The following is a 25,494-nucleotide window of genomic DNA, read 5'->3' on the forward strand; positions in this document are numbered from 1 at the left end:
AGTGCTGCTTTTATTTGCTTTCAATGTATCTACTTGGTAAAATTGGGAAAGTAGTAGCCTGTTTCCCATCAGACCATCTTGGATTTGCCATCTCGGCGTGAAAAAAAAAATAGTCCCCTCATTCTCCCTTTTTCAACATGTTAGGTCGAGAAACTTTTTTTTTTTACTTGGCCTAATATACTGTAAAGGTGCATTCACATCAGATTTTAACCGAAATTCGGAACATGTTTTCTGATGGTCTGAACGCCAGAGACCCTATTCATACACGCTGATTCAATTTTCTTATCGGATCAGTTCGGTAGGCCTTACGATCCGACTATTCAGATTCAGTGTGAATGAAGTATTATTATTATAAAGAAATAATCATGATTTTACCCTGTTACTTGACTAACATTTGTACAGTATTCCAACTAATATAATATTAAGATAGTAGACATACTCTAGGGAGGGCTATGTATATTACATTCACATTTGCTGTAACTTTTTTTTTCGCCTTTAACATTTTTCTAACAGCGGGTGATGCAGATATAATTGATGAATCTTTGCAGTATTTTAAAGCCAATGTCTTCTTCAAAGAGTATGAAATTAAGGTTAGTAGGATAATAAATACATTTATGGTAATTATTATAGCATGAGATGAATCTTTATATAACACCTTGATCAAATATTTAAATACATGTGTTTGAATGGTACAGTATTCACAAATATAATGATTATATTAATGGCTAAAGATAATGTTGATAATCTTCTTCTCGAGTCACTATGAAGCTAGTGTGTGTGATTTTGCTTACGTAGTGTGGTAGAAGGATTCTCATGCAGGATACCTGACATGGGCTGCAATGTAAACACTCCTTCTGTGGCTGGACAGGGGGGGGGGGGCTGAAATGGACCAGTACACCAGGGTAACCCCCTACTCTTCTCAAAGGATGTATTGGGTTCTTTAAAGTGCACACGGGACAATTGTGTAAACTGGACCTACGGTTTAGAGTCCTTATTATCCGAGAAGACTTGATCCACCACAGGAACCATTTATGCATCGTGAGTGGATTTCCCGCACGATTAAAAATCATAATAGTACTGGGTTTGGTCTACAGGAGTTCGTGCTTCGAAAAGGTCATTCCATTCATAGAAAAAGCCTTTTGATGGAGAAATTGTACCTTTTCATCAAGGCTTGCCTAGGTCGAAACTAACTCCGTCTATATAAAGTTGATTAGAAGATTGAAAATGTTATTCTTGTTAATAACTATAAGGATTACTTACTATATTCATTTTTATTGATCTAATCTATGTAAATTTACTTTCAGAGTTTATATTTAATTAATAAAAATAAAAATTGTTTGGATATTTACTTGAAAAGTATATTATATGAAATAATGTAATCGTTAAAGTTTATAATAATATTTGATATTTAAATAAAGCAAAAAGATTGAATTATATTAAATCAGACACAATGTATACACAGGCCTCTAGTTCTAGAGTACAGTTAAAATATATATATATATATATATATATATATATATATATATTATGCGTAAATGTGTATTTAGTAAAATAGATTAAATTTAACGAAAAATGAAAGAAGCATAGGAAGAAAGGAATAGGAAAGAAATTTGGAACGGCTGAAATATTTACTGAAAATAAACAATAATAATCATTTTGTCATTATTGCATCACATTTTTTTGTGAAAATTTGTTGGCACTAAAGTCTAATCGTCAAAGGTCAGGATGCCGGCAGCCTACATGTTTGGTATATTCGACATCGAACACAATTTTATGTGACAAATAAATGTGTTATGTCCATATCTGGGTATAATGTAACATCATCATGACCATATATGAGTATTTGTCACACAAACTTTGATAGTGTAGATACAGTAGATAGCTTTATGGTCAATCCCATCTTGTGTTGGTATTTAAGAATATTATTTTCGTATCATTATAGAGTGCTGCTGACAGGGTATTGATCTACATAACATTGTATATTACTGAATGTTTAAAGAAGCTTCAAAAGGTGAGTGAACTATATTTTCTATACTTTTTTTTGACTACAGTACCTTCTGGTCCATAAAATGTGTGTGCAGACAATTCAGCAATGCTGTTAGTTGATTATTTTTTATATAAATTGTTAGTTAGTCTTGAAAGTGCTGTTGTCATTTCTATATTATTTTATTAGGAATATGAGCCATTGATTTTGCCAATAGCAAATGTATTGCTCTATATAAAACTTTTTTTTAATAAATTCACTACATACGTTGCTACAGAGTTTCCACTGCAATTGCTAAACTGTGAAGCTGTTCTCGATACAATCAGGAAGGCTGCCCAATTTGTCCCTAACAGATTAGCAGAGTTAAACCCGGTTAAATTTTCTGATCTGTCAACGACAAATTGTAACCACTTACCAAAAATATTTGATATATATATATATATAGCAATTAACAGTTCCACCATGCATGATTGTTATTCTGCAGTCTCATTCAGAGCCTAGCACCTGATGATTGAGGAAGTACCTCATGAAACAGCCTGTAGTGCAATAAAATGTTGAATTTGTAACCAAGCGTCATCTTGAGTGGTACTCATATCTTCTTTAATACTTGTAGTGTCCTTCCAAGAATGCAGCAGTAAAAGAAATGAATACACTTGGAATAGAAAATTTTTCCATCCCAGGTGAACCAAATTTCCCACTGAATGCTCTCTACCAAAAACCAGCAGACAGAAATGAGGCAGGTATGTAGTAGGCACATCGTCATGTTGTGATTCATTAATTTGTGAAACTTGTAAACAATACAGTAATTTAAAAATTTAAGCCCTGTGCAGACTGTTAAATTTTATTTGAAATGCCTAAATATGTTCATGATGACATCACATCATGACCATATATGGGCATACAATTTGTATTTAAAGAGCTTGAGAATAAAAATCTGGAATTCTGACGAAAGTAGTAGGTGCCAGTGGCAGATCCTGGAATTTGGAAATAGAGGGGGCCCAGAGAGGGACTTTGACAAATGGAAGGTTTTATTACCACCTCAGCCCCCTATATGGCCGGAAATGACATTCTCAGACAGGCTTGTTGCTCCCCCTCCCCTTTAACCTGCCACAGGGTGCAGAGATGATATTTTTGTAGGCCATACTATAACCAACGATAATAGAAGATACCATTTTGTGATATAGTGAAACTTCCAGTTGAAATGCATTGTGAGATGATGTGGTCCATGAAGGGCAAAATTTCTTATTATAAGTTGGCTTTCACTATATCTTTATAATCAAGGGCGATTGGTTGTTGGATGCTTGGGTTCGTTTGTTTCCTTAGTTTCTCCACCCTGTCAATGGCAGATATTCCATGAATTTTAATGCAAACTACGCAAAGAGCTCATTCTTCTGCTAAGTTTTTTGCTATAACTTATAATCATGTGATACTTTCAGATACGCTGCGACAATACATGACACAAATCCGCCAAGAAACTGGTGCACGCATTATCGAAAAAGTCTTTGACCCAGTAACGGACAAACCTAGCAAATGGTGGATGTGCTTTACAAAAAAGAAGTTCATGGATAAAAGTCTATCAGCACCAGGCTTTTAGGTGGGAGCAAGATATAATTATTGTATCAACAACAATTGAACATCTGCACGGACACTAAGGTCACGGAATTTACGAAACACATGGAATCTTGTATATTGTGTTAACATTTTTTTTAAGTGAACTGCGCTGTTATTGAACAAACATAGATCAAATTATATTATTATTACTTTAATAATTTGCCATAGAGATATTGATTTCTCATTTTGTAATGTTTTCTTATGTCTGTTTTAATTTTAAATCAAAGGAAGATTGCTAAAAGCAGATGAAAACAGACTTAACAATAAACCAGCTATAATCTTCCCATAGATAATGGTCTATAATTACATGTATACATCATTGCTATATATTTAGCTGGCTATATTGTTAAGCCTGCTTAAAACAAGCAATAATTCATGTTTAAGTACTTTGCAGGTATCAAGCCTAGACGGCTAGACAGTTTTTTATTCCAATTTTTGAAATAAGCTACAATATGTTGAGATGTGTATGTGAATCAATTTTCAATGCACAATCTAAAAAATTAGTTGCTATGGAGTAAATTCTTCATTTTCCACAACATGCCCACTACCATTTTACAGCAGTGTCATATTTCAGAAGTGACTAATGTGATAAAGCTGATTGTCCAGTATTCTCAGCCCCTAACTGGAGGTCCATTTCTGTCTGAATTTCAACTGAGAAAATATCAAAGTGGCAAAGCAATCAAACTCAATTTTAAAAAAGTAGACAACCAGAGATCTATACAAGCTGTGAAAACCGCCATATAGCAATTGTGACACTAATGGTAGCTAACTGCAATAGTATACGACAGTAACTGATTACTATTTTTTGTTGGCTGGACTACTATGCTAGAAATATATAAACAAATTTGAAAATAAAAAGAAAGAATACTTTGTACAGTATGCACTTTGTGGAAATGTTTTTTTTTTTATTTCAACAAACCCATCATAGTATAAACAAACATTTTTATTTCAAACCCAAACTGATATTCAAATTAAATATTATTATGAAAAAATTTATAACTTTTTTCAAAACATGCAACAACATTGCAATTAAAACACTTTAAATCATAAAACAAGAAATTTAAAAACTAGAAACATCCTTTAATTCAATAAGAAATCGAAACAAATTGATTTGAAGGTACAGCAATCAATATTTAGTACCCATATGTGCAAGGTGCATTTCTAAGACTTAATATAAAGTAGTAGTAGTACCTATAAAGTGTTAACAATATTTCACTCACTCGCAATCCAATTCTTTCAGAATACTACATGCCGGTCTGAAACACAACAACAAAATCACACAAGAATCCTCTACATACACACCTCCCCACTCCCCATATATTTACCAAGGCATTCATAAAATCATTAGTTACATAAGTTTGCATTGTTTAAATTTGGTATGAAGCTTGATATTTAATGCTGGCATTTCATATTTTATCAGCTTTTCAGATATCAGAATTGCATTTAAACATTGATTTTTAAAATACTGATTTTTTTTTACCACCATCATTACTGGAGGTAGTAGAAAACTAGGTGTAAAATGCAGGGGATATTTATTTTAGGGATGTTGATATACTTGTACTGCATGTTTTTTTTTTATGGATGAATATATGACTTCACTGCAGAGATCAACAAATTCTATCTTGTATGATGAACAATCTTCTCCTCCTCCTCTTCTATGTGGTACCACTTTCTTATTGAGTTGTTCATAAAATAATCAACAGATCTACAGGAAAGAGAGAGATGACTTAAATAAAGCAAAGTCATGGAGTTTGAATACAAAATCATTAGAATACATAATGCTACTCAAGAGTACTACATGATATGTTGTATTCATGGCAAAAACTCCCTTATAGAAGAAATGGTCCAAAAGAGCTATCTCATAAAATTGCAGTAGTTCATTTGACCTTTGGCATCAGCCCTTATAAGGTGTCACAGTAGCAACCTAAACATGGAGGTATGGTAGTACAGGGGAGGTATAAAAAAAACACCTCCCAGGTAGTACAAACCAATGCCCTATCCAGGAATAGAAATATAACATTCACTGTACTTTCCACAAGCCGCAAAACTCGAGACGCAGCATTTCGAGGACAATGACTACAGTATAATTTTGGTTGCATCTAAAGTAACTTGCTTTGTCACTTATTTCAATTAATTTACGGTAGTATTATTTTTTTCATGTTTGAACAAAAAGGGTTGCTCAGGCACCGTAAAAACCCCTTGGTTACGCCACTGCAAACTGAAGGAATATTGCTACTAACTGGCCTTGGCTCAGTGTAATAAATTAAGATAAATAAGCAGAACCTGTCTCAAAATGTACTTAAGTGATTAGATGGAGCATGATTTATTTCCCAGATTTTTACAAAAACCCAGTTGATATGGACTGATGAAACTGGTAAAAGAAAAAAATGCAGCATGTTTTAATATTGTGTAAAGCATTTCATCTGCAATAAGAAATGGGAAATAAGTCAGAGGTGGAAGTACAGTAAATGCCAAACTGCTTTCTTCGCACTTATCACAGCATCATGTATGGATCCAGACTTTCGCACTGTTCGCCATGGCATCATCATGAGGATGTGTGTGTCGATTCTTATAACCTTATTAAAAGGAGCATACAATTTTATTAAATTTTGTAATTCCAAATTCACACTAAATCGAAAATCTATATTTTAACTAAATTAAAATTACTGTACTTTTGAATTCATTATTTTATTATTTTAACAAATGCTATGAAAACAAACCCAGGTCTTTATTGAAGTGGGTAACACAATTGTAGACCTAGAGCTTAAAACATACGAACACACTCAAAAGCTGGAAATTTATACATCTAATAAGAAAGTCAAAAATATATCACTAAGCAGCGAGAGACTGCAAATGAATATGGTATCGAAAAAATGGTGTGTGAATTTCAAATCAAACAGCATTGGAACCAACCAAAATTTGAACATTTTCATGACAGTCAAGAATGAACCGGTACTGAATATAAAAAAATCATAAATGTGTTACATTTCAACCAGTAATCTACAGTATTAATGGGGATTGGTTAATACTATAAGCCCTCAGAACTCAAACTATATCCACAGGCACGGAATGTAAAGCATTCGTTGTGCTCTCATATGGGAGTATTCTTTGTTCTGCATGCACACCAGATACTCCCAGGTGAAGAAAAAAAAAGGTATAAAGTGTCTTTACCCAAACAAAAAATTAGGGGCATGTCCCAAATATTGGCGCCCAGCTTGGGTATTTTCCTGCAGGAAGAACGATTCATATTCGTTACAGCAATTTGACCTCTGAAAGGTCATTGTTTGTCAAAAAACAAGGGGCTAAGACGACTGAAAAGCGGAGTTTTCTTCTTTCGTTCTGCCGGGTAAAATCAATTACTTTAGGCGACATTTGTAGACTAACTATACTCATACCAACGTCCGCATGTCGCGCTAGCCTTATCCTACTCTAGGCCTAGACTAGCTAGGATGGTATAGGCCTAGCCTTGAAGGGACGAAGGTCCCAATGAAAAACAATGTCGCTCTTTGATAGCTAACATTGTCTATTTAACATCTAAATAATTCATTATTAGACCTATACGGTAGTTGTTTTTTGAATTGTACTCCACAAATCTCAGCCGATACCTCGCACAACTCGAGTAACCAGTACCTGTCTCTTATACACATCTAGATGTGTATAAGAGACAGAATATAGACAATGGGTCGTGTCTCATATTATTTGTTATATTTTTATTATTCATTATTTTCACTTGACTCGCATAAATAATTTTGTTTGAAGAACATTTATATGCAGTTGTACTTCGCAGCACTTCATTTGCAATTTCTAGTTAAATTTTAATAGTTTTAGAGGCCATAATTATTGATATTTTGTTCATTGCAATTGTGTATTCTTTGATTTATTCTTAACAAAAACTGAGAACGTCAATCATTACCTAAAATTGTTTAAATTCAATCAAATGCGGCTTGTGTAAAGCTAAAACTTAGGAGCTTCCAGGGACGTGCAGACAGGAAAGGGAGCGTCTGCCATTATTACTTGGCAAGTTCCTCTAGTACCAGGATATACAAGGTTAAGTTGTTTGCACTTTGAGGAGCTAGGGAGTATTTAGCACAAGATTGGCGTTTCAATTTTGCATTAGTGTAGTGTATTTTACTTGTATCTATCTTGTTTGTATTTTTTTTATTTTCATTATTCATTTGTTTTATAAAATATAATATAATATACCAACAGAAGCAAATGAATGCCTGAACTCGTATTTTGTGGATTTCATATCACTGTCTATACAAAAGAGATATCATAAATATATCATATAAATTTAGTTGTCCGACATCTGTATAATGTCGCCAAACCCCAACTGTAACTCAGGCTAGTGATGCCTCAGTTGCAATTCAGATCAAAGGAACCGGTAACTAAACGTCCACAGGGCCTGTCATCACCTATAGCTACGCCGATGTCTCCTCCTTATTGTCACTATTCATTCATTAATAGATGTCTCAGAATGCAGGAAAGTGCATTTCCATGCATCTAAAAAAATGAAAACTTTCCAAAGGCTGACCTCGGACCCCCTCTAGAAACAACACTGTTTTGCAGGGAGCAAACAAACCAGGAAAACAATACTTGTGTGATGATTGATGTCGCATGCTGTGTAAATTTATTGTATTCCGAGACACAATATTTTTGTCACTGTCCAATACAACTGTCATGCCCTATGTAAATCGGCCATAAAGATAATAAACACCACATATTTGAGAAAGGTAATCACTTTCGTATTATGTTTTAATGATGTTTTAAAAAGTTATAGCAACTGACCTATCAATTGGTGTAATAATGATTGGTATCATGCCTAAGCCTACAGCCGTTGTTGTCCATTTTCTTATGGGGGCAGGTAAAGTTGTTGTCTTCCTGAGTAGCAGCTGTGATATTGCACAAATACGATTGATAGTAAAACCTGGAATGGCAACCGATGCCAATCCTTGCCATATGATGGTATCTCCAATGGCGTGGAGAATTTTCTTCGTGCGAACAGATTCTGTTTTCCATTGCATCTGAGTAAGAAATATTGAGAATGCTAGTTATAGTCAGGCCTGGAAAATAATTTTTTTGCCTCCGCCCATGAAAATTGTCTCAATAAAATGCCTCCATCACCAAATGTTATCTGTACATTATATAGCTTAACAACTTATTTTTAAAATTTTGTTTCCCCAAAAAGCCTCCGGACATTCGTGTTGCTTCCGAGTAAATCAACCAAAAAAACCAGTAAAAATAAAATGATTTCTTACTTCTTTTGCTTGATTCCCTTTGTGAGCTGCGTCTGCTACTACATAGCCACTGGCTACCAGATAACTTGCCCGCACAACAGAAACCGGTACCAAAGCCCGGAAGGCCTCACCCACCTCATTTGCATAACCTAATAAAAAAAAAGTAGTAAATTTAAAAAAAGTAAGAAGTGACGCCAGATAGAAAAGCAACATGCACTAAGAGCTTGAGTAAAAATTGCAAGGTGGTGCATTGCTAGAATAGTAGAGTAAACGCGGGAAATAACCTGTGACTTGTAGCTTTAATAGTGAAATACTCACAGGTGTGGACCAAATGATTCAATAGATTTATTCTCATCCAAAGAGTCACTTCATGTCCAATTAGCTGCTGTCCACAACAGGGCCCTGGCGAATCAGTACACCAGCATAACCCCCTACTCTTATTGAAGGATGTACTGGGTGTTTTTAAAGCGCAAACAAGCTGATTGTGTACACTGGGCGAGTCCTTATCTGAAGTATTAAAATTCAATCAACTCATTTAAGCTGAGCCTATAGCAGGGGCGGATCCAGTAGGGGGGGGACATCCCCACCCCTGTTTTGCCACTAAATTTTAAAAATTGCAATGCAAATCAATGTTATGTGCTTCTCACTTACCTATTCTGAAAACCCCCCCCCCGTTCTGAATCCGCCCCTGCATAGCACCCAGTCAGTCCGCAGAATGTTCTCTTCACATCCAATTACAGTACTGTACTGTAAAACTGGGCACAACATTGCTTAACTTTGGTAAATGACAAGGACCAGAGTCTCAATGCTGTATTACCGCATTCAAACCAGGTCTTAACATTAACATCTGCCCTTTCTCAGTCATTTTCTTCACATTCTCTTTTTACTTATAGATACCGTATGTTTTTGCTGCATAAATTAGATATCTTTATTTTAAAGGGTGGCACCAGTGAGTGAGTCAGCTTGGCTCGGGCCAAGCCATAACAGACAGCTTGCCTGGCCTTTGGGGAGTCACGGCACATCTGTCAGGGAAAATATAATTCAAATCATTTTGTAAGCCATGGACAGCTGGTGTGAGAGTACCATTTTTGGTAATCTAGAAGAGGGGTAACCCCAGATGTTCACCACAGCACCAATCATGGTGGGTCAGAAGTGCGCGTGGCCTGTCTGTCGCGGCATACCCGGTAATGTATCACTTGTCAGAGAAATGCTGAAATCACTGTTGTTTACTTTATACTTCGTATACTTATCTAAATAGAACTAGGTTTACTGTACTGGATACAAAAACAAACTTAATGTAAAAAGCAGGACTCGCTCACATTTTCCAACAATTCATGTTTATTTAGAATATTAAACCAGCTTTCCAGTTATAAAAATTTGAAATTGTTTGTAAATTTTTAAAAATCTGGTAAATATATATATCACTAATGAAACCCATGCAATATGGTCTGAACAATAAAATATGTAAAGGTAACAATGAAGAAAAGTATCTTTATATTTATTTATTTATTTTTTGATTTTTTTTTGTAAATTTATATCAATTTTTTAAACAAAATTGTTTTAAACATATTAAAAGAATGAACCAACTTACCAGTTACTGTATAACATTTTGCAAATTAATTGTACATTAAAAGAAATCTGGTAAATATATAAAATATCATTAAATGAAACCCTTAAGAAATGTTTTTATCAGAAGGCATGTAAAATAAATTTCATTACAACTAAATGAAAATAAAAGAAAAGAAAGCTTTATTCATACAGTAATACCATAGAAAACAAACCAAACATTATTATCTCACAAGTGGTAAAACTCTTTTGGCCTGAACAATAAAAGATTGGAATGTAACAACTAAGAAAAATATCTTTATATTTGTTTTTTGTAAATTTATTTCAAATTTTTAAGCAAAATTGTTTTAAACAAATTAACAGCAAAAATAACAAGATCACAGGGATTACACCATTGTTCCCCACAATAGATTGTGGACAACAAAGCTGAAATGGGATGCTTGATGGAAAAGTTAGGGGTGCCCTCTAAATAAGTTTATCTTGCTACAGGTTGCCCTTAGCTGAGATTTATGTGTGATTGTCAAGTGTGTAGAATTTGGAGTTCTCAACTTTTTCTGAAATTTGTCTCAAAATTTTGGTAGTACTGTATTATAAAAATAACGAATTGTATAGCCCTGTGTCCTAATTGCAAAATGGGTTGTTCTAAATTGTATGATGATGGGGGCACTCATGTGGAAACCTCTTTATGGATCTAATGATGTATTTCTGTATAATTTTTCTTCACTTTCTTCTGTCTGTATAATTCGGCCAAATTTCTGTAGAATCTGAGTACTCTAGTAGTCCGAGTGTAAAGGTTACACAGCAGTCAAAACTTCTATCTAATGTACAGTATATTTTAAATCAAATTTAATAGAACTTATAATGTAATTTAAAATTATATAAAACAGAACTTTTGGTGTAATTTTAAATGAAGAACTAGTCATTTTACTTCCTCTTTCTTCTCTTCCTCTTCGATTCAATGCCATCATCATTTGAACTTGTTTTACTCTTTTTGTTAAGAGAAGCATCATCTTCTGTGTCAAGAGTCAATAGTGAGATCACATGAGTCTTCATGTTGTCCATACACCGTGTCAACAGCCGCACATCTGAGGACTTGTTTGCCAGGAATGCAATTTCTGGAAGGAGGTCAAGGAAATCCAATCTGACCCGTACAAGACAGTCAGCATCTGCATTGCTACTGTTCACAGGAATATCTTGTTCATCAAGCAATCGAGACAGCTTCGCTTTATTTCTAGGTGCATATTGCAAAAATTCCACACTGTCTTCATGACCGAAATGTGTTGGACAAAATTCTGCTTTAACTCTTCCCTCTTTATTAATTATTGCTTTAACGTATGCAGTGCAGTATGTGTTGGTTTTCTGATCACCTTTGGATCGTTTTCTTCGCTTTCTCCCTTCTATGTCTCTTACATACCCACTTCTATTACAATAAAAATAGATATGTTTGTTAGCTCCTATTGTTTTTGCTGACGTGTTCTGTACATATAATGACATAGTTTTCTTTTCTTGCTCTCCTTTCCAAAAATGGAAGTCAAATTCGTTGTCAAAGTCTAACATTATGATGTCAGCTTCAATGCTGTGGCATTCTTTTACATGGTCTTTCAGTTGATCTAACCTACGACCTTTGAAATTGCACTTCACACAGTGGATTTTTTGCTGTTCTGGAATAAGAAAATATGTAAATATTAATATTATATTTATGAAAGGAGACAAATATTAATTTAATTAATCATATTGCACCAAAAACTCAACAAGGATGTAGCCAAATAAAAATATACACTCATCCAAAAATGACTCTCAAGAAATAAATTTCCCACAAATAACAGGACATGACTAAGAAAGTTTAATTAGTTTCTACATTATACACATTGAAGTTTTAGGCCTTTTACCTCACACTAGCTCTAGGTAGGCCTAGGCTTAACAGACGGGAACCATTTAACTCTCCAACTTACAATGTCGCCCCCACCCCCCCACACACATACAATAACTGATACATAACTGCTCTGATAATCCCTCCCCCAACAAACAGCCCCTGACTATCAGTCCCCTAGGCAATAACTCACCACTAACAAACTCTAGTGCAACAATTTTTGTAATACAAATACAAAACAATCAATGACAAAGTTCATTCTTTTATTCAATAATTCTATGGAGTTTCCCAGTTTAGCGATATCTCAGTATTGACAACATACTGTAATGATACTAACTACTACAAAAGGCCTACTATTATTAAGCAACCGGTCATTCCTCCCTGGTTCCACTTACCCTCGATATCCCGCAAGTCCTTGTGTAAACTTCGGATGTGCCTGTACAAATTGGTTTTGGCAGAAAACAACTTTGGACAGTATTTACAGGCAAATGACATACTTGCAACAGTTCTTGACATTTCGTTAATTTATAAATTATTAAAGAACTAATCATTTGTACTTTCCAGTTTGTTTGTGTTCGATATCATGAACTTTCCTGTTGCATGGCTGTCCCGACCCGAAGTGATTACTTCCTGTATTTATTATTTCGCACAACACGAATGATCAGCTTGATTGACGGCCTCCCGATCTTGCTACGCTAGCTAAATCACAAGCATACGTTAAAAGTCTCTTTAAAGCTTAAATTTTAACAACAAATAATATAATAAAATAATTAATATACCTAGGTATCTGACGTATGTGTCCCGAAATAAATCAACGCTTTCGTCTGAGTTGTTTTTATGTTCTATTGAAGAATTTTGTTCTTCACATTTTTCACACGCCATCATACAACCGCAACCATGTTGGCATGTGCGAATAGACTTATCATCCAGACGTATTATCAAGACCACCAAGATTCAACTGTCATTGTCACTCACTGTGTCATAAGTAGGCCGCCATACACGAAATTTTTTTATTTTTTTTTTGAGTGTCTTACACTCTGTTTTTCTGTGTACTCCGTTCCACTGATAAACACATTCTGCCAGTCCCTTCGCTTAAAAATAAAATATAATAATATGGTCAACATTCCATTTTCTGTTTATAACCAACACAACCCTCAGTTCAATTTACCCATTTATGTAAATAAACAGTTCACAAATTCAGTCTTCATCAAAAAGAATCTCAAAACTTGAACTTCCCTATTATCTAAAACATTTTAGATTATTCTTCCATTTCCTTCTTGAATACTTTTATTTTTGAATTGACACAGTATAAATTTATGACATTATCAAAAATATTATTTCATTACGGTATATTTTTAAAATATTTCCCTGATATGCTGTATTAGGTGTTTTGCCGTTTTTATTTACTTGTTTGTTTTTTTTTTCAGAATTGAAGAACTCCATCATTACATACCTTACTATTATTGTGGCTTTTGTATTGGCCACTTGCTGTTGTATGTAAATTAAATAAAATAAGGAAACTAATACATTTGACTTTCATTCAATAATCTACAACTTTTATTAATATTTTCACTCATAATCTATAAGAAAGCTAGGAATATTATTTATTATCATTGTCTAGGGTATGAAATCCTGAATGATAGGATTTTGTTCAAAACATCAATATAATTTTAATTTGTTTTTTCTCAAACAGTTCATCATGTCAGTCTTTTTTATTTTTCTTTTTCTTCAAATCTTCATCATCTGAACTATCTTGTCGATTTTCATCTGTCTGCATCGAATCTCCCGCCACATGTCCAAAGTGTGTCTGACAAAATTCAACCTTCACTCTTCCATCCCGTAGCACTATAGCTTTGATATACGCAATACAATATGTCTTTGTCTTCATTTCACTACCAACACGATTCTTTCGTTTACGTCCATCAATATCTGCTATGTATCCACTTTTATTACAATAGAAGTAAAGATGCTTGTTTTTACCGACAGTCTTTGCAGAAGTTTTCTGCGCATAAACTGACATCGTTATTTTCTCTTGTTCACCTTTCCAGAATAAGAAATCTAATTTGCTATCGAATTCGAGTTTCACAATACCCGGTATCACTTGATGTACGTCTTTGACATGTTCCATCAGTTGATCCAAGCGTCGTCCTTTGTAATCACACTTCACACATTGAATCTTGTTTGATTCTAGATAAATGAAAATTACAAAGGAGTTAATTATATAAAATTATGTTTTAATTAAATTTCCAAATGTTAAATTGCAAATTGAGCAGTGTGATTGACCAAGAAGAATCGGTCCAGCTTCTTGCACTGAAGAACCTGATGCAAACCCAGCAAGCAACAAGCATCTTAAGCAAACCTCGCATTAGAATTACAGTAGGCATGATAAGGGACATGCATAAATAATCAACACATCACTACTTAAAGTAGCATTATATAATGTAATACTGCTATATTAAATAAATGAATCAAACATATTACTCTACAGTATATTGTACTTTTATTATACTCTCATTCATACAATTGTTTCACTACTTCAACAAGTTCATATTCTATTAACTTTAGATTAATTTGAAAACCTTTAATTTAGGATCTTCGCACAAAGGTAACATTACAGGGGCGTAGGCCGGTTTCATCCGGGAGTGTGGGCGGGGAAGCAAAAGTTGAGAATGCAGAACTGCGTTGGGGCCCAGGGTGCGTAAATTGAGAAAGCGGAAATAAGTTTCTATTCCAATGAAACCGCTAGGTCATTTTTAGTATTTTAACTACTTTGCTGCCATGGGAGGGTGAAAACATGGGTGAAAAAAAACTTGAATTTTCAGGATTGAAGCCTGAAACCACCACCCTTCCTTAGATTTGATTTTAATTAATACATTCAAATTTGTATAAAGCAACAGTTAGCTATTATTACTAACTAGGGAGGATGAACATCGTAAAACAGAATTTGAAAGAAAATATACTGAAAAAGAGTAGATTTAATATAAATATCAAGCTATAGGTTATAAAAAAAAACCTTTCTGCTGACCTTCATTGTGTACTTCAGAGTGAACATTACGTATGTGCCGGTAAACATTTGTTTTTGCTGAAAAATTTTGCAGGCAATGTTTGCATGTATATCTATCTTTGTGTCGGTATGCCATTGCTGTATGGTAGAGTCCAATGTTTTCTTCTGTTGACAGGAGAGGTGAGAGCTTGTTGTGAAACCTTGCTTCTGAATGTGTGTACTTTGGGATCACTTCCTGTATTCTTATTAGCTAGGCCATACAGCAAAGATCCATCAAGACACGCCGTAGGGCTAGGCCTACATCTCCGAAAAAAGGGGCCTGGCAAGCTGAGAAGTATGCAATTTAAATCTTGACAAAAATTACTCTATTTCAACCTAAAATACGATTGAAAATTCCTGTGTGACTATTAAGTATAAACTTACAATCTACCTTGCTGAAAATTCAGTTGCTAAATGATAATCAATACTAACTAGGGCCTACTTCCCTTCCAGAGAATATATGTCTATGCCTATAAAGCTCCTAGGAGGAGGTCAGAAAGTGAGATCGCTCTCATGGGTTTGTGTGAAACCTGGTGAAACCTAAAATTCAGCGGCCCAGATTGGTAATGGTAGTACACGACAGGAAACGATTTAAAATGGAGTATTGTGTTGTCTCAAATATACCATGTTCTTTTCATTCAGCGGACTTACGAAATTACTTTTCACAGTTTATCGAAGGTGGAAACTTCGATTGTTTCCATTTTAGGCACAGACCAGAGCAACGACGAAGAAAAACAGTTGTAAACGAAGTCCAAACCTCATTGGACTGTAAGCCAACCGAGCAGGCTTTGACGGCTGATGAGACCGACCACAACAATGAGAGTAGTGAGCGTAGTCGGCCTACTTCTACTACTAGGCCTACTACTAGTAGTAGTAGTAATAGGCCTAGGCTTGTTATGAAGAGTGGTACATCGACTGGAAATGTTCCTTATGTCAACGTTGGAAATACAATGTGTTGCATACTGAAAATAAAAGAAAATATGTTGATTAAATTTATAAAAATGTATAATAATAAACATTGGATAGGACGAAATGGTTCTGTTTTAGGAATGCGTTGTATCATTTCAAGAATTACTGTCAAGGCAGAAACTGTTGGTAAGTAGGGCCTTGCAAGTTGGCCTAAGCAATTTTAACAACCAATGGAGAATACAGTCTATTACTATTGTTACTTTATGAAGTATGATAAAACAAAGTTGATGCAGCAGCAGCCCAGACTGTATAATAAGGCTTGCGTGGGGAATATATCCTCTGCACAAAAATTTGGCCTAGAAATCCATCCACGTATTTCAAAAAATAAGAGCCGATTTTCGCCCAGATTTTGCCGAAAATTAGGCTTTGAGCAAATGCAGCCATTTACGATTCCGGGCACCTATTTTCCTAGCGATTTTTTATCTAGCACGTTTATAGATGTGCAGCTACCTAGCAGAAGCTTAAGCAGTTGCCCAGAGAAATCACCACTCAGAGGCTTAGCAGGCCAGCCAAGAGGCATACGACACTGCCCAGGGGCATTACAACCATTTGGAGGCATAAAGTGCCACACTAATTAGTGCAACAGTCATGTGGAGGCAAAACAACCACCCTAATGAAAATACTACCAATTAGCATAGCAGCAGTCATTTATATACAACACTTCCCCAGAGGTCTAGCAGCTATCCAGAAGCATGTTGTAAAATGGTGTAGAAGCAGCTCAGCTCAAGGCAGACAATGACATACTGCACATAGTTGTTGCTGCCACTACAATAGACCAGCATGGCATTACATAAATAGTGCAGCAGATGCTGAAATGCTTAGCAGCCACCCAAATGTTAGCTGCCCAGAGTCAGCAACTAGCCTGGCATCCCGTCATGATCACCACCTCTTCAAGATGATCACTGCCCCTAAACTAGGGGTAATCATCACCTCTACTTTAGCTGTTGTAGTCAATGCCTGTACCATAGAGGCATAAAAACCACCACTTACAAACATGTCCTTGGCTGTAGGCTGATGTAGTAACCATTTCTAAACTGACATAATCGCCACCTTTAGGTCAGCATATTACCAGTTGTCTCCAGGTGTCAGTGTACACACTACTCTAGATTGACATATTGTACAGTCACCAGAAGTGTAGTAGCCACCCAGAGGAGTATCTGCTACTGAGTGACAGCAGCTGTGTAGCAGTCACCCAAAAGTTTAGCAGTTACCTAGTGACGTAGTAGCTGCCTCTAGATTGGCATTGGCCACATCTCCAGGTCATCATACCTACTGAGCTGTAAATTGGTGTTCCGTAGCAGCCGCCTTAAGGTGTACCAGCTAGCAGAAATGCAAAAACCAACTAGAGACAGCAATTGTCCGGAAGTATGGTAGTCACCCAAGCCATAGCATTGGATGTATTCCACCAGAAGACTGAGCAATGATGCTCCAACAGCTACAACATCCTTCCAAAACATTGAGTAGCAGTTGTCAAGTAGTCTAGAATATGCCAGCGTAGTGCACTACAGTCATAGTAGCTGGTTCCTCCAGGCTTGAGTAGTCGCCTTTATGTTAGCGTAACTGCCACATTTATGGTAATACAGTGTTGATGTGGCAGCTGCAGACATGTGTAGAAGCCTCCAAAAACATACAATAGAAAAAGCCACCCAGAAGCTTATAAACTCATAGTGGTTTAGCAGCACTGAAGCCTAAAGCCGTAGAAGCTGCACAGCAAAGTATCAGCTGCCTAGAAGCATAGCAGTCACCTAGTGAATTAGTTGTTGCCTTTTCTCCAGTGTAGTCACTACCTAGATTGGTGGAGTCACTTTCAAACTGACATAGTTTCTGCCTCTATGACTGCTCATCGTAAAAGCTGTTCAGTGGTGTAGTTGCCACTCAGAAACAAGATGCCATCACAAAGTTTGCCTGTCCACTGAACATTCTAGGCTGACACATTTGCCTCCTCTGAATCAACTTCTTCATCCGAGATGTTGCAGCCCAAAGTAGCATAGCAGATGCTCAGACAACCAGAGAAGTAGTAATCACCCAGAGATGTAACAGTCAAAATCTACAGTAGCAGTGCCCAAAGACATACTGCAGCCTTTCAGAGTTAAGCATTTGCCCAGAGGCATAGAAGCCATTCGCAGATATAGCAGCTGCCTGTAGGTTTAGCAGCCATTCCAAGGTTTACAGTAGAAGCTACCTATTGGCATAATTTCACCCTTTACCGTAGTGTAGTTTCTGCCTCTGAACTTGCATAGTTCTTGCCTCTAGGCTTGGCTGCCAGCCAAAGGCATAGCAGCTTCCCAGAGAAATAGCGGCCACTCAGGAAGCAAAGTAGCCATACAGTGGTGTCGAGAAAAAACCTTAGTAGCCACTTAAAGGCATAGAAATCATCACAGTATATAGGCAGTAGTCGCCACCTATAAGTGGACATTCCTGACACTTTTAGGACAGCATAAGCACTGTTTATGGTTGACATAGCAGCCTCCCAAAAATGTACAGTACAGATACCCAGGAAGAGTATCGACAGCACAGAGACGTAGCTGTTGCCTAGATGCGTAACTGCCACCTAGTGACGTTTTCATGATTTCTAGCCCAGTGTAGTCACTGCTTTAGTTTGGTGTAGTCTTCTCTCAACTGAATAGGTGGCACATTCTAGCTGGTATACACCGTATATTCACCGCCGAAAGTCATTGTAAATGCCGCTTAGAGGTTTAAAAGCATAGTCACCAGATCCAAGGTAGCCTGTGTTGGCCCGGCATACTTGCCACCTTTGGGTCAAGGTCTGTCATTGCCTTGAGGCATAGCAGCAACTAGAGTGGCATAGCAGAAGCTGAGAGGCATAGCCAACCCAGAGGTATAGGAGCTCTAACAGGTTTTGTCTAGTGAAGTTGCTGGGTCTAAACTAGCATAGTCGCCACCCTTTCACTGTATCAGTGGCCCAAAGGCGTGAACTGCTGCCCAAAGGCAAAGCAGCTGCCCAGACCTATAGCACTTGCACAGAGTGGTAGTAGCTAGAGGCATAGAAGCAATCCCAATTCACTAATCATATAACATTTTATTCTTAAAATCTTTTTATTTCAGAGAAAGAAAAGATTCAGACCTTTCCTTACAAAACAAGAGGAGAATGTAAGATTCCTTCAGACAGAGAAGAATTTTCACAATCAGATCTTGATAGTCTAGTTGAACTTCGACCTCCAGATATTATGCCAAATGGAAATGTTGGTACTCCAACGTCTGTGTTCCTCAACTTGATTAAATCATGTCGTTTTCCGCCGAAAATGATAAAAAAGCTAGGCTTAACTTTTCCTAAATCAAGGACTAATAAAAGGTATGGGAATGTACCATTTGATTATGGGGGAGAAGTTGTTAATGGAGATGAGGAAACTGAAACAATATTGACAGGGACAGGAAATGAAATCGAAGATGAATTAGATGCTGACATTCAAGAAAATCTAACTGGTAAATTGGATGAGAATGTGGAGGAGCAAAAAGATACACAAGAAAATCAAGAAGGATCAGGTTCAGATGATGTAAGTTGAACCAGTTATTATTATAATACTGTACTGTATGAAAGAATTGTTATAGTTTTAACCACAAATAAATAATATTGCATAACTTGGTTGTTTTTTCTCAAGCACTGAAGCTAGTTCTAGTCATATCACCGCAGTGTCCTGTGCTGTACTGTGTATCAGTTGCTTGTCCAATATATTTACTCATAAGCACTGTTTATGTGGCATTTTTATGGCAATCGGTATCATTCAGTGGAGGATTCAGGAATTGAAATTCCAGAGGGGCACATACAGATGCAGAGAGTCTGTCTGCCTCACTCCATCATTTTTGGGGCTGAGAGTTTGAAATTATTGCACCTCTGTAGATGGAAACGGCACTTTCCCGATTTCAGAATTAACATGATTTTTGGGCCACATTTGTGTAGTGACCCACAGTTTGGGGATCATTGATTAAGAAAATGGAATAAACGAAGTAGCCATACTAATTAATTACTTGAATTTGTCTTAAGGATGATGACACTTGCGAGGAATGGGAAAGACACGAAGCCTTGCATGATGATGTACACAGCCAGGATCGAAACAAGGAACGCCTGTATGAAGAAGAAATGGAAGTGGTCTGGGAAAAGGGTGGAAGTGGGTTGGTGTTCTACACAGATGCTGCATATTGGGATGCACAAAAAGGAGGTAGGAATATAATAGTGTTGACCATGGTATTATCTATTGTAGTTCATGAGGATGAAAATGAGAAGGATAATTATTCTGAGATTTATGATGCAGGATGAAAAATATGAAAAATTAAAATAATATTGGCCTAAATTTATATAAATGGTTCTTTGTTGAAACTGACCAATCAGAACCGGGCCATGATTACACACATGTCCTACAAACACATGTTTTCCCACAAATGCATGTGTGTGTATGTTCTTACATTGTTGTTTGTGGGACATTACCAACATAAGTCTGTTGGTGCAAAACGTTTTTACACAAATACACAAGGAATTACAACATTTTTGCAGGTTTCAAACTAGAATCTTAATAAGTTCAATCCCCACCACTGTGCTAACTATCACTTCAGTTCGGTCATTGATGATGGGAGTGATGTTACTGATAATGACTCATTTTTGATGGTGATTATAAGGAGGCTGGGCGTAATGCCTATGAGCTCTCAGGGGGTCCAAAAGGACGGGCCCTTCTACATACACAGTACTGTACTCTTTTAATAGTATTTTTAAAATCCTTTTAAAGTATTTCTTAAAATCACTTAATTTCAAAAGAATTTTCATAGATATGCCTACCACTAAATTCAGAAATTGTAGGCAAACAATAAAGAAAAGCAACAAAAACAACTTTTACTGACAATTCCAGAGACACAAAAATGTGCCTAGAATAAGGTAAAGCACTTTAAATGTCTAATATTATTGTAAAAATATACATTATGACTATTATTATTATTTAATGGATACTTATAAATATATAACATTATTAGTGATGTTTTTTTTCTTTAGATTTTGATGAGCGTACGTCTGATGATTGGGATGTTGACACAAGCATTTACTATGAAAAAAGTGAGTATTTTAATTAGTTATTAAATATTTAAAAAAACATTTCCACACTAAGTGAAAACTTTTATGGTTCAAAGTTCAAAGTACTACCAACAACATAGATGAATTATTATTAACTAAATATTATCATCTTTTGCTTTAAGCCCATTATTAATGATAACAGCCTCTAATACATTATTGCGTAAACATCTTTATAGTATTAAAGAGTTTAATATTATAGTTAATTGACATTCACCATTTACATCGGTAGCACTCAACTTAATGAGTGATGCAAAGTTTAAAAAACAATTTATAATTTTCCATTCATGTTACATAATGCTCTAAATTTTATGTACAACTTTCAGAAATATTTCTGGCTGGTGTACCTTTGTATTCATGTGAGCAAATTTAAACCATGGTATATTTGGTACTACCATGGTAGTACTATAAGTCTGATTATGATTGTTTGTATTATTAAAGAGGTTTCGCACGCGAACGAAAACGTGTACACATACGTTTAGCTATCCGTAACGGTTTGTAGCCATTCTGTGCTTTTCGCGTCGGCCTAGCCTATGGATAGATAGGCTATTCTGTTTTCTTCCCTCATCATGCTTTTCAAATTCAGAATTTGGCATAGCCTAAAGTTTTTTTTGTAAGGTTTTGGAAATTGGAAGTAGAGCCAAATAATACTTCTTCACTTCTTGCCCACCAAGCACCGACATTTTTTGATACCCCAAAATAAGATGCATACACATCCTATCGTAACTTGCTGTCTTCAAAAGTCACAAAAATGACACGTACGTAATAAAGATACATTTATTTTTTAAACTTACTGTAAAATGTGATAAAACAAAGAAGATAGTACTAGAAATCCAAAATTTTCCTGCACGTTTTTCACTTACGTGTAGTGAGTGAGATATGCGTCTCGTCCACACGGTTAGCAGATAGCAACTGGTGTATGAAGTCAGAAATGATGACATACACGTTCGCATGCGAAACCTTCCTAATGCGATTATAGTGTAACCGTTCAACTTGTAAAGTATTATGGGATGTTCCCAAGAGAGGTGTCTCGTGGGTCGAGGTGTGAGGAGTAAACGAGTGTGATCCAAGCAGCGGTGGCTCCGGAAATTTGCCGACTAGAGTTTTGGTCCGGATCTCGGAATAAAATATTATTAAGAGATTTTATGGATTAGTATGCTCCAAATTGTGCTTTTAGACCACAATATTAGGAACAAAATAACATTATTAGTATAGGCAGATTATTATTTTTTTAAATTTTTGATTCAACTAAATTGTTGTAGTATCAGACGACGGCATCAGACAGGGTGGGGGGTCTAGGCATGTCCTACAGGAGGAAAAGACCCTCTGTCTCCTTAACGCCACTGCTGGACCCAAGCTGTGCTGTGGGCACGTAATATGTTTGAATAAACCCAGATATACAGCTTAAATTTTTGTACTCAGTCCTTATTTTATTGCTGCCATACACCACTATCGATTATCCAACCATCACAATCAACCAACAACTATTTTACCTGTTTATTGAAATATAGCCTGTTTCAATTATACAAATTTGAATACAAAACACTTTATTGCAACTTAAGTTTACCAATATTATGATTATTATTATCTTGCCTGTTGTGCTTCATAGATGGTGGAGATAAAGATGCAAGGGATTATGTTCAGATGCGACTTGAGCAAAGATTACGATCTGGTGAACAAAAAATTAGCGCATTCTCCAAGAAAATAGGAGCATTTGAAAAACATACAAAGGTAAGATAGTGGTCAGTGGACCATTCTACCAATAGATATTGTTGTTAAGATCTTAAAATATGACAGTTTAAACACATGTTTGTGGGACAAGCGCATATTCCTGGCCCTGTAATTGGTCAGTTGTTACCAACCTACCTGGATCTACCTGGAAGTCAATCTTTATTTTGAGAGCAGTTGGCGCATCAGTTGTGATGCCACTGTGAGGTCACAATTTGAACTGCTCTTGTCGATTTTTGTTGGGTCCTTAGACAAGGCACTTTTTCTATGGTTGTCTCTCCACCCAGTAGTATAAATTGTTACCTCGTAAGTATTAGATTTTCCTCAAAGAACTGAGTATCTGTTGCATGGGTATTTAAACCAGTGACCAGGATAATAAGTTGAAGTGCATAGAGGCCATGTTGGGATGATGCTCTATATATGTGGCATTGTATTACTGTTTTTATTATCATCTTTAACACCATTATAAGTGTATCTGCATACCATAGTTACTTTCATGTGATTATATTATTCATTGCGTATTATGCAATACCTTGAGAAATAAACATGTCCTAATGGTAAAATCCACTTGGTCTCATAGCTCAGTTGGTAGAGTATCCTAACGGTAATCGAAAGGTTTGAATCCCGATGGGGACATACGTTTTCTCCTAATTGTCATCTTTAATTATTACAGTGGAGCTCTATCTCCATACCTAAGTTACTTTCACGTGATTGAATTATGAAACACCCATTTTCATATTAATATCTTAATAAAGTACTTCCAGCACCAAAAAAACTGTACACAGCAGTGGTTGTCTCCACCAAAACATATTTTATTTTAAATTCTCCAAAATGTCTCCAGAATAATGTATGATGCCTTCGTCTGCTGGTCACTAGGTTGCACACTTTTTTTTAAGATGCTTGTTTTCAAGTCATAAGCTCTTTGATCCCATCCTTCTTATCAGAAGAGATGTAAATATAAGTTGACTTATGTGCTTTTATATGTTTAATAGGGTATTGGTAGAAAGGTACTTCAGAAGCATGGTTGGAAAGATGGGGATGGTCTTGGGAGAACTATCATTGGTATGGCAGACGCTCTGGACAATGAAGGACAACATCCCAAACAGAAGACAGGCTTGGGGTGAGATTTTAATACAATAATTGAAAAAGCACATTTTTGATCATTTCATTTTCCTTGTGATTTCAAGAAGCTAAGTAGTCGCACAGGATGAAATGTTGCATAGGATACATTCCAGGAAAATATCAATGTCTATTCTACTCTACTGTGTATCAATAGTTCCGAAAAACATGTAGTTTTGAGAGTCAGTGGTGGATCCAGGAATTCAAAATAGAGGGGCCCAGGGAGGGATTTTCACAGATAGAGGGTTTAGACCACCCCAGGCCCATGGTTGTGGCTGAGGTAAGGAAATTTATGATTATGGTACAAATTGTCAAAGAGAAGCACTCCTTATTTTTATATCTTGAATTTTTTCCTTAGTTACCATGGGGAGAGCTTGAGGTCAGGTGGTCCTGCAAAGAAGAGGCAGAAAGAAGGGTATAGACTGACAACTATCTATGATGACCCTCAGGAAACTGATCCCCCAGAGATGCTTCTACGTTCAAACTTTCCAGAATGGATGAAGTACAGACAAGAAGTAAAGTTTATGAAAGCCAGTGACAATAGCATTAACAACAGCAGCAGTTGAGGAAGCTAAGACCATATTCATATATATATATATGTATGTATGTATATGTATATATGTATGTATATATATATATATATATGTATATGTATATATATATATGTATATATATATATATATGTATATATATGTATATATATATATATGTGTATATATATATATATATATTTATATATATATATATATATTGTGAAATACACTTTAACCATGTAACATTTATGTGTATGTAGGTTAAATAAATTATATTTTGAAGTTAATTGTAGAAATTTTGTTTCATTTGGTATTATGCAGTGTGGCTTATAGTGAAAAATCATTCTCCTGCTATGTAAGCAATCATTTTCGCTACAGTTTCACAAATTAACACAGTTGGTGTTATGTCCTAGTGAGGAATATTCTTCCCTTACATCTGAAAATCTTCTCATCCAGCCTAACTGCATGTGGCTCAGGTGCTTCCCATAGTAATAATAATTATGATGATGCAGATCGTGTTCATAATGATGATGATGATCATCATCATCATATTGACGATGATGATCATAATCAAGATGATGACTACAATGACAATAGTAATGGTAAGGATGACCCCAAAGGAAATACACCTGTTATTGGTTTTCTTGTCCAATGTATGTTTTAATATGTTTCCCAATACTTTTTTCTGTCATTTTCAATCTTTGCATGTTTTTGTTACTGTAATCTTTTGGCCGAATAAATGAATGAAGTGGTAATAGTA

General features: G+C 35.8%; 3 protein-coding genes across 7 annotated transcripts in view; 2 read left to right on the plus strand and 1 right to left on the minus strand.

Annotated features, from left to right (window-relative positions):
• LOC117114076 (actin-related protein 2/3 complex subunit 3-like) overlaps positions 1–4,474 on the plus strand; it is a 7,591-nt gene extending 3,117 nt beyond the window's left edge. Inside the window, exons 3-6 of one of the 2 annotated variants that reach the window (XM_033257615.1) lie at positions 514–590; positions 1,943–2,011; positions 2,598–2,724; positions 3,421–4,474. In XM_033257615.1, the coding sequence (XP_033113506.1) occupies positions 514–590; positions 1,943–2,011; positions 2,598–2,724; positions 3,421–3,578 (431 nt within the window). In that variant the 3' untranslated portion in view covers positions 3,579–4,474. The remainder of the gene's footprint in view (positions 1–513; positions 591–1,942; positions 2,012–2,597; positions 2,725–3,420) is intronic. The other variant, XM_033257616.1, reaches the window with a different exon arrangement.
• LOC117114075 (mitochondrial fission process protein 1-like) lies at positions 4,022–15,788 on the minus strand. Of its 4 annotated transcripts, XM_033257613.1 has the most exons (5): positions 15,294–15,788; positions 13,048–14,455; positions 8,854–8,981; positions 8,384–8,619; positions 4,022–5,300 (listed from the first exon to the last, which is right to left on the minus strand). In XM_033257613.1, the coding sequence occupies exons 2-5, from the start codon at positions 13,151–13,153 to the stop codon at positions 5,213–5,215; spliced, it is 558 nt and encodes a 185-aa protein (XP_033113504.1). In that variant the 5' UTR covers positions 13,154–14,455; positions 15,294–15,788; the 3' UTR covers positions 4,022–5,212. The 4 variants fall into 4 exon arrangements, with proteins under 4 accessions (XP_033113504.1, XP_033113505.1, XP_033113503.1 ...); XM_033257614.1 differs by lacking the exons at positions 13,048–14,455; positions 15,294–15,788 and adding an exon at positions 9,151–9,305; XM_033257612.1 differs by lacking the exons at positions 4,022–5,300; positions 8,384–8,619; positions 8,854–8,981 and adding an exon at positions 10,965–12,059 and having other exon boundaries at positions 15,294–15,432.
• A 69-nt stretch (positions 15,789–15,857) lies between these two features.
• LOC117114074 (G patch domain-containing protein 3-like) lies at positions 15,858–25,494 on the plus strand. Its single transcript, XM_033257609.1, has 7 exons — positions 15,858–16,406; positions 19,347–19,795; positions 20,284–20,458; positions 21,280–21,339; positions 22,964–23,085; positions 24,075–24,202; positions 24,560–25,494. Exons 1-7 carry the CDS (start codon positions 15,878–15,880, stop codon positions 24,765–24,767), a joined length of 1,671 nt encoding a protein of 556 aa, XP_033113500.1. The 5' UTR covers positions 15,858–15,877; the 3' UTR covers positions 24,768–25,494.

The sequence above is a fragment of the Anneissia japonica genome, unplaced genomic scaffold (assembly GCF_011630105.1).
Source record: "Anneissia japonica isolate Jap-2015-1 unplaced genomic scaffold, ASM1163010v1 scaffold288030_len866700_cov218, whole genome shotgun sequence".
Lineage (NCBI taxonomy): Eukaryota > Metazoa > Echinodermata > Crinoidea > Comatulida > Comatulidae > Anneissia > Anneissia japonica.

Excerpts from the sequence above, each read along its gene's own strand:
- LOC117114074 (XM_033257609.1), top strand. The coding sequence starts at position 15,878 with ATGGTAGTACACGACAGGAAACGATTTAAAATGGAGTATTGTGTTGTC. Across the intron at positions 19,796-20,283 it reads AAGGATCAGGTTCAGATGAT|GATGATGACACTTGCGAGGA; the intron begins GTAAGTTGAACC and ends ATTTGTCTTAAG. Across the intron at positions 21,340-22,963 it reads AAGCATTTACTATGAAAAAA|ATGGTGGAGATAAAGATGCA; the intron begins GTGAGTATTTTA and ends TGTGCTTCATAG.
- LOC117114075 (XM_033257610.1), bottom strand. The coding sequence starts at position 12,784 with ATGTCAAGAACTGTTGCAAGTATGTCATTTGCCTGTAAATACTGTCCA. Across the intron at positions 12,060-12,663 it reads GGACTTGCGGGATATCGAGG|AACAGCAAAAAATCCACTGT; the intron begins GTAAGTGGAACC and ends TTCTTATTCCAG.